Source organism: Aythya marila (assembly GCF_965140915.1).
Source record: "Aythya marila genome assembly, chromosome: 4".
Taxonomy (NCBI): Eukaryota; Metazoa; Chordata; class Aves; order Anseriformes; family Anatidae; genus Aythya; species Aythya marila.
This window is the reverse complement of record NC_139045.1, coordinates 48,128,371-48,140,445: the sequence shown is the minus strand read 5'-3', so window position 1 is coordinate 48,140,445 and position 12,075 is coordinate 48,128,371. Positions and strand designations below refer to the sequence as shown.

The 12,075-nt window shown below is 42.0% G+C and overlaps 1 protein-coding gene across 2 annotated transcripts in view; it reads left to right on the top strand.

The window, feature by feature from the left end:
• Window positions 1–12,075, top strand: part of CRACD (capping protein inhibiting regulator of actin dynamics) — a 66,028-nt gene that overhangs the window by 36,819 nt on the left and 17,134 nt on the right. For both annotated transcript variants that reach the window (XM_082759016.1, XM_082759017.1), the window contains one exon: window positions 5,629–5,764. In XM_082759016.1, the coding sequence (XP_082615142.1) occupies window positions 5,645–5,764 (120 nt within the window). In that variant the 5' untranslated portion in view covers window positions 5,629–5,644. The remainder of the gene's footprint in view (window positions 1–5,628; window positions 5,765–12,075) is intronic.

Here is a 12,075-nt window from a genome sequence, read left to right as displayed (position 1 = left end):
TCCTTCAGCTACCCTGCTGAAATATCTCCCTCTTGGCTGTTTAGCTTGCAAGGACCATGTTTATGGGTTTGCTAAAACAGTGGAGTAACACGCAGCCTAAGCTCAGCCATAACTCACAGCCCTCACAGCAGCACGGACAATATTCCCCATCCGGGCATTATTTAGAACTAAAACTCACATTCCAGCACAACGTAAACAGATGAAAGAAAATAGCTAAAAATACAGCTCAGTATTACAGTCCATTTTCATCTATTAAAGTATTAATGCATCTCTGGAATGACTAGAAAATGCAATTTGTGTTTTTCATCTCTAGCTGCCCTGGGGACATTCATGAGAGAGGAAAGGAGTTGGAATCAGATTTCTTTTTTTAAAACAAAGCATTAAGTAAAGGCAAGCTATCGCCTCACCTGTCATTTCCTTGCAGCACTATTCTGGGAGGTGACTCTCAGATGTCTTTGAAGGGATTATATTAAGGGTCAATACCTGGCTAAAACACATTTGTTCTTGCTTTGCATACTTTGTGAAGTCTTAGTGTTGAAAATGGACGTATTTAAAAAGTTTGGGTCTTGGTTCGCTCTGTGGAACTGGTTTCCATCAGAAATCTACAAGAGTGGAAGTCATGAGACTGTTTTTGAGTCAGTCTCTATGAGCATGGAAGAACAGAACACCGCCTTCTTTCCCTTTATTTTCCAATTTCTATTTCTAATTTCTTAATATCAGAGTGGGAGGAACACTTATGAGATGCTGAAGAGGCAATTGGTGAGACGAGATTTCTGTACCACAGTAACGCATTGATGCACGATTATGCAAGAGCTGAGAGCTGAGTGTTAACCTGCTGGCAAAACTTTCTAAAGATTGCACATTTATCTTTGAGAAGAGAAGTAAGGAGGTAAACTTAGCCTTGTATTCTGTGCAGCATTGCCCCTGCGTATACCCTGGGGTACTTAAAGGTTTAGTCCCACAGCAGTATTAAATGATCGAAGTCCAGGCTGCAGTCATCCAACTCTTTCCAGCAGCTATCTGGGCACGCCTCCACCAGCTGGCACGGGTGCTTGTGCCAAACCAGGAAATTATGAGGGTTTTTTTGTTGTTTGTTTTCTCTAGTTATTTATTCACCCAAATCAGTTCTCTCAATTGTTTCACATGAACCACTAAGCAGGCACCAAAGAGGTGACAGGAATGCATGAGGAGGAAGGGTAATACCTCACCCAGTCCTCATGTGGAGTAGCCAGACCTGATGTAAGAACCCATCCTAAACAGACACAGGTGCGTAGCCATGCATGACTGCTGGGCATCTGAAGAAAAATCTCTTTGTCTGTCTTCATGGAAGAGAAGTAAGACTTTTCTTGTAGGCTTTTGGTGGTCCTATTCTGCCATGAAGCATTCATTTCATGTTTCCTAGTTTCTTAGAACACACACAGACACCTCAGCAAGAGTGAGTAATGGAAAGAGGGTTTACTGCACGTTTTTTTGCAAGTCAAATTCACGTATAGATACATTAGGTTCATGATACTGTCAACATATATGTAATCAGTTTTACCTGTGGTTTTCTGGGATTCTTCCAGAAGTCTAAAATACCAACAGAAGGTGTTCTCCCTTTCCAGAGGAATGAATTAACTCAGCGCTGAGTTAAACAGAGTCTGAGAAACATATTCATTTTGAGCTGAAGAAAGCTAGTTAGGGGCAAAATGCATCTGAGGCAACTGTTTTTATAGCTAAATACACTGAGACCTGGATTCAGAGCCCATGTTGTGGTCAAGTCCTCATCCATGGTTAAGATGTGCTGTGGTCTTCATATCTTGCTCTGTTCCCTCCATGTGACACTTCTGTCCTCGTTATTTGTAGAAGTCCTGTGGAGTGGTTGGGACTGCTGGACCCTCTTGGGGTACCCTCAAGATAAAGGCATATTCTGGTATACTCTTTTTGTGCCAAAGCCCCTGTGTGTCAAAAAAAAACTAGTATGTTCTCAAAATGTAGCAGGTATTTCATCCTAACAATCTAAAGGTGAAAAGTGGTCTCTTAGTTTTGCTGAGAAGTTGAATATTCTTTTCATGTCTATGGGAATCTGAAGTGGGACAAAGGTGTAGCAAAGAAAACTTTGAGAACGAATGGGATTTTCATTCAAACTTTGCTCCAACTATATGAAAATGACTTCTGAAAATTTGTGTATTGGAAGTGAAACTGGAGCACAATAATTGGGTAGTAACCCATCTTCAGAAATCAGGTCTTTAAGGATTTGCTCTAAGTGCTTTGTATTTTGGAATAGCTCATCCATAATTTATTTAATTCAGTCAGGTGTTTAGAAGTGAGTCAGATGGTGATTCAATTATTTTCAGCACAAACAGCCTCTGAAGTGTCACTGTCAGCGTTATCAACACAAGTGCTTATAAATTGATGCCCCTGTTTTCCCAGATCTCTTGGAAGTGATACAGCAGTTGGGAACTGAGCTACAACTTCAACCATGGCTGCAAGTATAACCCCTGCCTCTGACACACAGGGAAGCTATCCAGAGCTGTTCCTGGTGCACACACACCCTTTAATTGAAGGGAGGGCTTTCTGTACCAGTCTGTAGATGTGGATTGTGAGGATCCAATTGTGTAAAGGTTTCTGAGGAAGCCTTTGGAGATGAGAATGGTAGAACTAGTGAAGGAAGCTCGATTATTCCTATTGTATGATGACTTCAAAGGAATTCAATCTTTTTTACAGAAGAACATGAGGAGAGTGAGGAAAAAAAGGTGGAACAGGGACCTTTGTGATCTAATCTGTCAAACTCACAGCTGGGAGGATTTGAAAGGATCATAGGCTCCAAGTGAATAAAATAAGAGACCTTTCAGAAAGTTGAAGTAGCCTAGAAATTGCCTTAAATGCTATTCAGATTCACCTGTAAAAGAAACTGGGTTACTACAATGTATGAATATGCTTTTTCCAACATGCTTCAGCCTGGATAGGCATTTAAGAAAAAAAAAAAAAAAAATGAAGCCATTTTACTGACTATTGGAGATGGGGCTGGCAGAATTTCTCAGACACACAGTTCTGAAATGTCCAGTATTTGGATTTGGATACCCCCTGGTTTTGACGGGAAGCAGTAGAGAGAGGTCCTGGGTTAATTCACTGTGGAGTTTTATGAAAGTTTCACACATTCTGACAAAATTGTTTGTCTTGTTGTATGTTTGTCTTGGTAGGGAGTTAAAAACAAAAGTTTTCAAACTACAAGTTTGGCATCAGCTCTATAAAACCAAAATGTCCTGCTGAAATTCAGGGATTTGACCTGCTAGTGACCCCTCTTCAGTTCAAAGGGGATAGGGTAGGGATAAACTGGGTTGTGCGTCTTCAGCAGATCTCTCAGCTCTAAGATAAACTATAAATTCCCCTGGCCTTGCCTTCTGCCCATACCGACCCATGCAAATGAAGGAGCGGTTGGCACGGGTCAGTTTGTCAAAATTTGCATCTTCCCCTCCGTTTTGGCCGCAGAGGGAGCTCTGTGAATACACAGACTTCTACCCTGTTGAAGGCAGTGCTGGAGCTTTCAGTTTGAACTTGCCAAAATAGTTGTATTAAAAACCAACTCGCAGTGAGCTTCATGTCACGCCACTCATCTTGCAAGCCGGGCCTTCTAGGATTTTGTCCCAGTTAAGGGGCATTTCCAAAACTCCGGTTGATGGGCTGCTTCCCGGGTGGCCAAGGAAGCTTTCTGTCACTTACTGCAAGGCCACGCAGTGTTCCCACAGCTCTGTGAGTGGGCTGAGTCAGGATGATTCAGTCCTGACCCTTTTTAGAAGAAGGTTTAAAAATATACTTTTCTGGTTTCCTCTAATAAAAGGTTTCTAAAATAAGGTGTATTACCCTTAGCAGGCAATCAACTTGTGGGTTTTATTTAAAATAAATAAATAAATCTAGAATAAAACACAGCATCAGTTAAATGTTTCTCTTATGGCTAAAAATGCTGTGAAATGTTGAATAGCTCTTTTGCTTGATTGCATGCTGGTTTGTTTTAAATGAAGTGTGTTGTTCAAATATTACTTTTGGATAAAAAATAATTTTACAGTTGAGTATGCTTGTGTGGAGGATGAAGTGATATAGGGAGCTCTGTGTCTTCTCTCCAAAACCTTGGATGATTTATTTTAAGTGCAAACATATCCTATATATAAACCGGAGACACAGAGAGGTTATGGGGAGCTCGTTTTTGTATTTTCAGGTTATCTGTAAGAAATTTTGTTAGAAAAGCCAATAATATCTTATAATTTAACCAATTTTATGGGGTTATATTAATCGTATACAAAATTCATACTTGGTAAGAAAGATTATCATTTATATTTTTTAAAAAGTTCACACCACAGAGGGGGGGAAGATGAATATGTATTAAATACTTTCCAGAGGTATTTTTCAAAATATGAATAGAACTGTTTTGAACACTTTAAAGACTACAGGCACATTTTTAGATGGAGAAAAAGAGAATATATGGATTTTCTTAAACATGTGAGTGTTTCGTTTTTCCTGCTGTTTTACTTACCCCTCTCTCTGGAAGGATCCACCTTCCTTGCTTATGCTGAATAATTTTTTTATAATGTTTCCTACCATATTTAAAAGGATGTCTGGGTTAGGTTGGTTTAAAAAAAAAAAAAAAAGTTTTGTTTTTCCTTCTCTGGATTGTAAATTTACTGAAGCTGTAAATGGATTCTGTAGAGTTGCCAATAGGTTATTAGAAGATATCGAAGGCCTCTCAGTTGTTCAGTTTCTTCTACTGTGACTTTCATCGTGTTTGTATATCAATGGCTTCCTAGTCACCATCAAATATTCTAGGCTGGACAAAATGCAATTTTCAAACTCAAACATTTTCCCCCAAGATACCCCCAAAAGCCTAAAATAACTCAGAGCATCCTTTAAAAGAAACAAACAAACAAAAACACTCAGTTTTCTTGAAGAGCCTTTAAAATCTCTAGTACATTAAAACACTTTTGGTTTAATCCCTCTGCCTGTGGATTTACAGCAGCCATATAAGTAGGTCATTTGTGATGCACTCCCTTCCTTGGCATTTGGGCTCCTTGCCCATGGGCATGTCTCACTGTTTGTTGCCAATCAAACCCATCTGATACGCTTCGTGTAGTTCAGAGGGTTGAGGATAACATCGCGTTGTCAGCGTGACCACGCTCATGGTGACAGAAACGTAATGAGCTCGACAGCGTATTACCTCTTCCTGTGTTTGAGTGGTCACTTTTGCTTTGCACCTGCTGTCTGTGTTTTGAACCTTAGTCCGGCTAAGCAGTTATTTTATATAATTTTAACTACAGTATATTTTTTAAATGTGGCATCTGGTAACACGTGCATCATCATCATCTACCCTGTATTCTAAAAGTAATGCTTAGCCCTGGGGCTTCTAAGGAAAATTAATTGAACTTTTTCAACCTTCCTATTAAAAACTTCTCACTTAATGTTCTTTCAAGGAGGAAGACTGCATGCAAAGGAATCACTGATCTTCTGATAACAGAAAATGTTTGGCTATCTCTCTTCTGAGAATGTTCAAAGCTTTTGTATGGACAGAAGGGAGGGAAAATCCATATAGCGGTGCAGCTATGATATGAAGGGCCACTCTCATAAATTAATTGTTGTACTTATTACCTGTTTTTCCAGGTCTTCCCATTATTATATGGGCAGTCGAGCTTTCTCCCATGACAGTATTTTTATACCTGATGGGAGAACAGAGAGTGAACAGACCGTCCAAGCAATGTCACAGGAGAACGTTTTAGGAAAAGTCAAAACACTACAGGTAAGAAATTACAAGGAGGGAAGCGGGGTGGAATTACATTTGAAGTGTGGTGGAAAATGTTCTTTGGAGTTCCAGAACATGTTAAGTGTGAATAAAGTTGGGTTGCGTGTTCAGTGGCCTGGGGGTTGTTTCTCAGCCATGTAAATTGTCTGTCCACCAGCCACGTTGACAATTTGGATAATCTTGCAGAAGGTCGAGGTTCTGGTCTTGAAAGGTAAGACAGGAATGCTGCAAGTAAACCTGTATAGGTGTCTGCAACTTGTGGGACACATATGAATTGAACTTGTGGTGTAAGCCTGTCCTGATCCTTATGTCTGAGACCTACAGATGTGGCACTGAGTGGGAAAAAAATTAGAAATAAAAATAAAAATTGGGGTTCAGCTGACAGTGGATGGCATACAGTGAGACCTCTTAGCAAAGCTCATTTTGTTATTGTTTTGTACTTTCTACATTTTTCTTCAGTCTTTTCCTCCCTGGTCATTGAGTGGTTCTCAGGAAAGGCAGATATGTTTAACTCTCCAAAGCAAACAGTCGATAAGTAGCTACATACTCAATTCAGTTGGGTATTTGCTTTGAAAGAGCCCTACATGACCTGCTTTCCTTTGTTTCACAGAATTCTGTCCCCTTCTGTAGTGCTCTACCTAATTTTTTGCTTTACTTCTTTTTTATGTCTGCAAGATTCAAGTTTATGCTTATCTAGACCTTGACAGAGCTGTCCTTCAGAAGCACCTATCAGTTTATTGCTCAGGATTGCTGGTAAATTTTTAATGCTGTGTGAGTGCCATTACCCTGTAGATGACAAGTAAAATAGTAGTGACTTCTTTTACCTCCACAGCACCCACTGTCTGGGTCCATCTTCCCTGGTGAGGGAGATATCTCGCATGGTAGGCTAAGGAGACTTGCAGGATGTAATTTTTCCTTTTTCCTGCACGCTGCTATCAGCCGACACAGCACCGAATGGCGCTGACTGTGCTGACTATGGATAAACTTTGAAGCAGAAACCACAGCTCCAATTTCCCTGTGCTGTTTTTTCAGCTTAAATTTCCCTGGGTCAGGTAGAATCGACACACGCTACTTGCCGAGCTAGAAGTCATCATGTTTTAAATGACTACTGGCTCTGGGCAAAGACATGAGGTAGCTGGAACTGACCTGCAGAATGCTTGAGTGTTCTTGGGACACAAAGCCCACCGACTTCAGCAGGGAGCTGTGCCCGCCCTACCTGTTGGATCTGTTCTCTGGCCTTCAGCATGTTAGCTTTTCTCTCAATACCTCTTCTTCTTGTAATCCAGCCTGTAACAACATCCCTCATGCAATTTTTCCCACTCTGATGGTAATGGTGACATCCACAGCAATCCATGCAAACACGAGGAAAATGCATAATAAATCATAAATGACTCAGCTATTTACATCTTTATGCAGAAGTTACGTATCATGGATATTTTATTTTTTGTGTCCATGGATATTTTTTTTTTCGTAACCCCACATGAAGGCTCCTTATAAATGAGCCTGGGGGCCACATCCTGCATCTGCAAAATCTGCTGTTCAGGGCATGACTGTTCTCGTTTCCCTAGCCATGATTTCCACAGCTGTTCCCTGAATTGTAGGACGAGATCATGGCAAAATCCTATTGCATGCTTTTAGGTGGACCTTAGAGTTGGGTCCCAGGTCTAACCAGCTATTTCTGAAAGTTTTATGCACTTACCACCTCACACCTCTTCTTTTTTATTTATTTTTTTATTTTTGCGTGGCAAAATGCTCCTTGGTAAAGGAATGTTGCCAGGATTCAGGTCCCTGTGAACTTGCCATATTCCAAGTAGAGACCAAAAGCTCTGTGAATTTTATCCATTTCCAGGAATTTGTGGATGAAGATGCAGTAAAGGTTCTTGAAACGTTCTTATTTCCCCATTCTCACCTTGCATTTCTGCCATCTCCGGAGTCTTGATGAACCCACAAAAAATGGTGCAAGACTGGTTCAATGTATCAGCCTGGGCAGGTGGCCAGCGCGTGCACTGGTTCGGATTCTTATTATAGAAATTCTTCCTGCTTGATTGTGTGTTCAAGGTAAACTGGTTCTTTCTGGAACAGCCCTCATTTCTTTTTATTGATTTTCAGATTGGCAGCATTCATCTTATCAAGCTCTCCATAAACGGATTGGGTCATGTTCTAAGGTTTTACTGCTTGCTGGAAGTCTGGCCGAGAAAAGCCTGGCTTCTTTTTAACCTCAGATAGGCTTTGTGTGTCCTGAAGCTGCTACTTTGTGATGGTTCAAGCCATCCATTGTTGTAAAAGCAGTCTTTTCTTCCTCCTTTGGATCTGCTGAGGTTTACCATTACCTGTTTTCTGAGATGCAGTGTAAAAACCCAGCGTGAACCTGCCCCCACTGAGCACTAGTACCCTGCTACTCATACTGCATTTAGCTCCCCAGGGCCTGGTGCTCTGCTTCTCACGCAAGGCTGTGAACGAGACCTCAGGAGTCTTGCCTAATGTAGATCTAAAGATCTTTAGATCTAAATCTAAAGCCTAAATCTAGCAGTGCATCAGGGCAGGTCTGAAAGCAACTCTGGGAGCTTGTCTTTATGGGTCTGCCTTTCATAGGCTGGTGGATTGTTTGTTTTTTCCTTTCTTCAAAGTGTGTTAGATCAACCTCCTCACATTCTACAGCTGGGATTGTTGTTCTTGCTGCTGCTATTTGCCAGAAAAGGCTAACAAACGAGCAAAGGACAGGTCTTGTTTCCGCAAGAAGCTTCACCAAGTAAAATGGAAGCTTGGTTTGAGTGTTTTGATCTCAGTGTATCTGTGCCACATCTCCCCTGTGCTGCACCAATGCTGCAGCATGGCTCTGCTGCAGAGAGGAGGACAGCTTGTGCTCTGCCTCCTGCCTTCACTGAGCGTACCTTGGTCATCTGGCATCCCGCAGGCAGCGGCAGTCGGCTGCAAGAAATGTTAAAGGTTGGGTATGGCTTATGGCTTTTTGCATCTAGGAGCTGCTGGGCTCCGTGTGTTCTGTTTCATGCGGCCCTGTGCTGTAAAACAAACAAATCACCTGCTGTCTTTACAGCACCATCTATTGCACAGTGCTTAATTATGATAAAAACATGTTTAGGGAATCCAGACTTCTTGGTCAACTTCTGAAGAACCAATTTTTATATGCAAATTTCACTGGCTTTGTAATGATGAATGCCCCAAGCCTTTTTTTTTTTTTTTTTTTTTTTTTTTTCTTTTTGCTGTCAGACCTGGTGGCTGTTCACTTTTGGAACCCTTTCTCGTAGCCATTAACATATCATAGCTAATGATCAAGCCAGTGCTTCCCCTGCTGTGCACTGCACATTGCATTCTGCCAGACGTTCCCTTTGCTCTTTGTGTTTTATATTGTCCAGATCTTAACAAGGCTACAAAGCTGGTTGTTAAACCTCAGAGCTATTATCGTTTAACTTGATGCTCTTCATTTTATGGAACTGGGAGCAGTTTTCACTGAGTGACTGCCCAGCTTTGTATTTCTTGCAGTTCATTTCATTGGTGCCAATATTTTCTAGTGTCACTGCATTCTAGTTATTTTCTTCAAATTTGACAATTGTTTTCACTTCATAAACTGAATTTATCACCTTTTCCTAATAATTCTTCTATTTCTGAGGCACACCCCCTTTTTCTTATATTACAAATTTTTATGTGGAAAATTATATTACAAATTATTATGTGGAAAACTAGCTTCTATTTTCCTTTTATCTGCTTTGCTTTTAGAATCACAGAATCCCAGGATGGTTTGGGTTGGAAGGGATCTTAAAGCCCACACAGTTCCAGCCCCCTGCCATGGGCAGGGACACCTCCCACCAGCCCAGGCTGCCCAAAGCCCCATCCAGCCTGGCCTTGAGCACTGCCAGGGATGGGGCACACACAGCTTCTCTGGGCAGCCTGTGCCAGGGCCTCACCACCCTCTGGGTGAAGAATTGCTTCCTCATACCTAATGTAACCCTTCCCTCTTTCAGTCTGAAGCCACTACCCCTTGTCCCATCACTCACTCCCTGGCACAGTCCCTCTCCCACTTTCTGCAGCCCCATAGTTCTGGTGCACTGCCAGGGGAGACGTGGGTGATGAATACCACAGATCCTCTAAGTGTCTTCAGGCTTCCCCAGAAGGACTTGCTCTTAACACACACACGCACATCTATAAGTGATCCATTGCTACTTCGTACTGAAATATTCATTTACATCTGGATTTGCTGCAAATACATAGGATCTCAACAGATCCTCTGCCATTTCTTTCTATATACATTTCTTTCACTACTTTCTATAGTCTCCCAGTATACCAAAATAACTTGGTGCTTTCCATTTTATTTTCTCTTAAAAAAATAAATTAAAAAGAGCTTATGTAGGGTGTTTTGCCTGTTCAGATGTGCTGCAGATGTTCTTGTGTGGATAAAGAGGTGGGCTCATTTCCATAAAATGAACAATTAGGTAAAGTGTTTCTGCAGCCTAGAAGAGAAATGACAAGGGAGAGAATATGATGGAGATGCATGAATTCATGAATGGAGTTGGGAAGTGAATAGAGGACAAGTACTCAGTCTGTCTCAGTGTGAGAACATAGGAGCATCAGTTGAAGCTAGTCCCATTTCCAACCCAAAACAAATATTTCTTTATGCATAGCTGGACTGTACAGCTCATTGTCGTGCAGCACTGTTGGTGAAATATTTATAGAAGCTCAAAAAGCAACAACACATTCATAGAAGTTCCCAAATTACTACTGACCCAGAGGTGCTCGGATGCCACAAATCATTGGAGCGCTTTTAGGAGAAATCTTTGTATGGGCTCACCCTGTTCCTAAGTCATTTGATTTTTGGGGTCGCTGTGAGAGACTGTAGAGGGCCAAGAGGTATCTCAGTGTTGGGGCTGTTCCTAGGACAAGTACTATTGATGAACTCATGATTTCACAATAGCATATAGTTACAAACCATACCTTATTTATATCTGTGGGCATTGCAGACAGACATGAAGAACAGGTATTTGAGCTGAAGGCAAAATATCATCAGCACTTCTAAGAATTGTTCAAATAGAACCAGTTAAAAATGGTGCTGTTGTATTGATTTTAAATGAACAGAGAAAGTAGCTCTCAGGATCTGGTTTTGGAGTCGCCCCAGGCACAGAGCCTTAACAAGCACGATGTGGTTTCGGGGGGCTGACTCCAACACGCGTGCAGGCAGGCATGTACACAGAAGAGGAGCCAAATCTGAGTGAAAGAGGAGATGCACAGCCCAATCTGGGCTCGCTGCCGGTTAATATGGAAGGTTTGTTCTGTGGCATTTCCTATGCAAACACAAAGAGTGCTTTGAAAGTTGAAGCTTTTTAATTCTCTGCAGGCACCAAGTAATGCAGAGCAATTTCACTTGGGAATTTTGTTTCTGAAGTCATTAACGTTAAGCTGGTGTAAAGATGTCAGTTAAATTGCCATGTTCTAGCAAATTATTTGGCATGAAATAAGTGGGGCTGTGTCATGGTCCAGTTACTGAAGATTTGTTAAATGGGATGAGTGCAAATGTTTAATTTTTTTTTTTTCTAAATTCCCAGGATTTCTTTGCCTTTATTAGATGAATGCATTATTTACAGCCGCAGCAGTGAATATCTTAGAGCAGTGAGGCCCTAACCCCAGGGCTGTGGCTTTGCTACATGCTGGTCTGTTCTCACCCGTCGTGGCAGCTCTGCCCAGTGAGGAGGCGTCCAGGGGCCAGCAGCCCCAGCTGGGGGGTTCCCGTCCTGCAGGCATGAGCTGGTGGCAGCGGCGACTTCTCACGTGCAGCCCTGCCCCTCACCTCAATCTCAGAAATCGTGGGGATGAGGCGAGCCTGCACTGAGGCAGTTTGATGATTCAGTTCAGAAGCTCTCATGTGTGTGTGCATGGTCCCACCAGCCCATTTTGTGGTCATGCGTGGCAGCTGCACTGAGAACAGTTTGTAAGTCCTGTGGAAATACCCACCTGCCTTGGGGCTGGTAGGAAGGGGTGAAGGGGAAGGTACAGACAAGAGGTGTTTGTCTCTTGCCTTCTGTTCCTGACTGACAATGAGACCGAGGAACAGGATGGTGATTCCTGGCTGCCTTTTGCACAGACCAGAAGAGACCAGGTACGTTTAACTGAGACCAGTATGCCTCTGTGGACATTCCCAAGGAGTGTTTAAGCATCTTGTGCGTGACTGCACAATGGTAGAACAAAATGTCACGCCTGCAACTGCCACTGACTGAGTTGCAAATAATCCTCCTCAGGCACACACTTGCCCTCAGCAGAGGGAATTCTCAAGTAGGGAAGGGTTTAGGATTCTTCTGTGT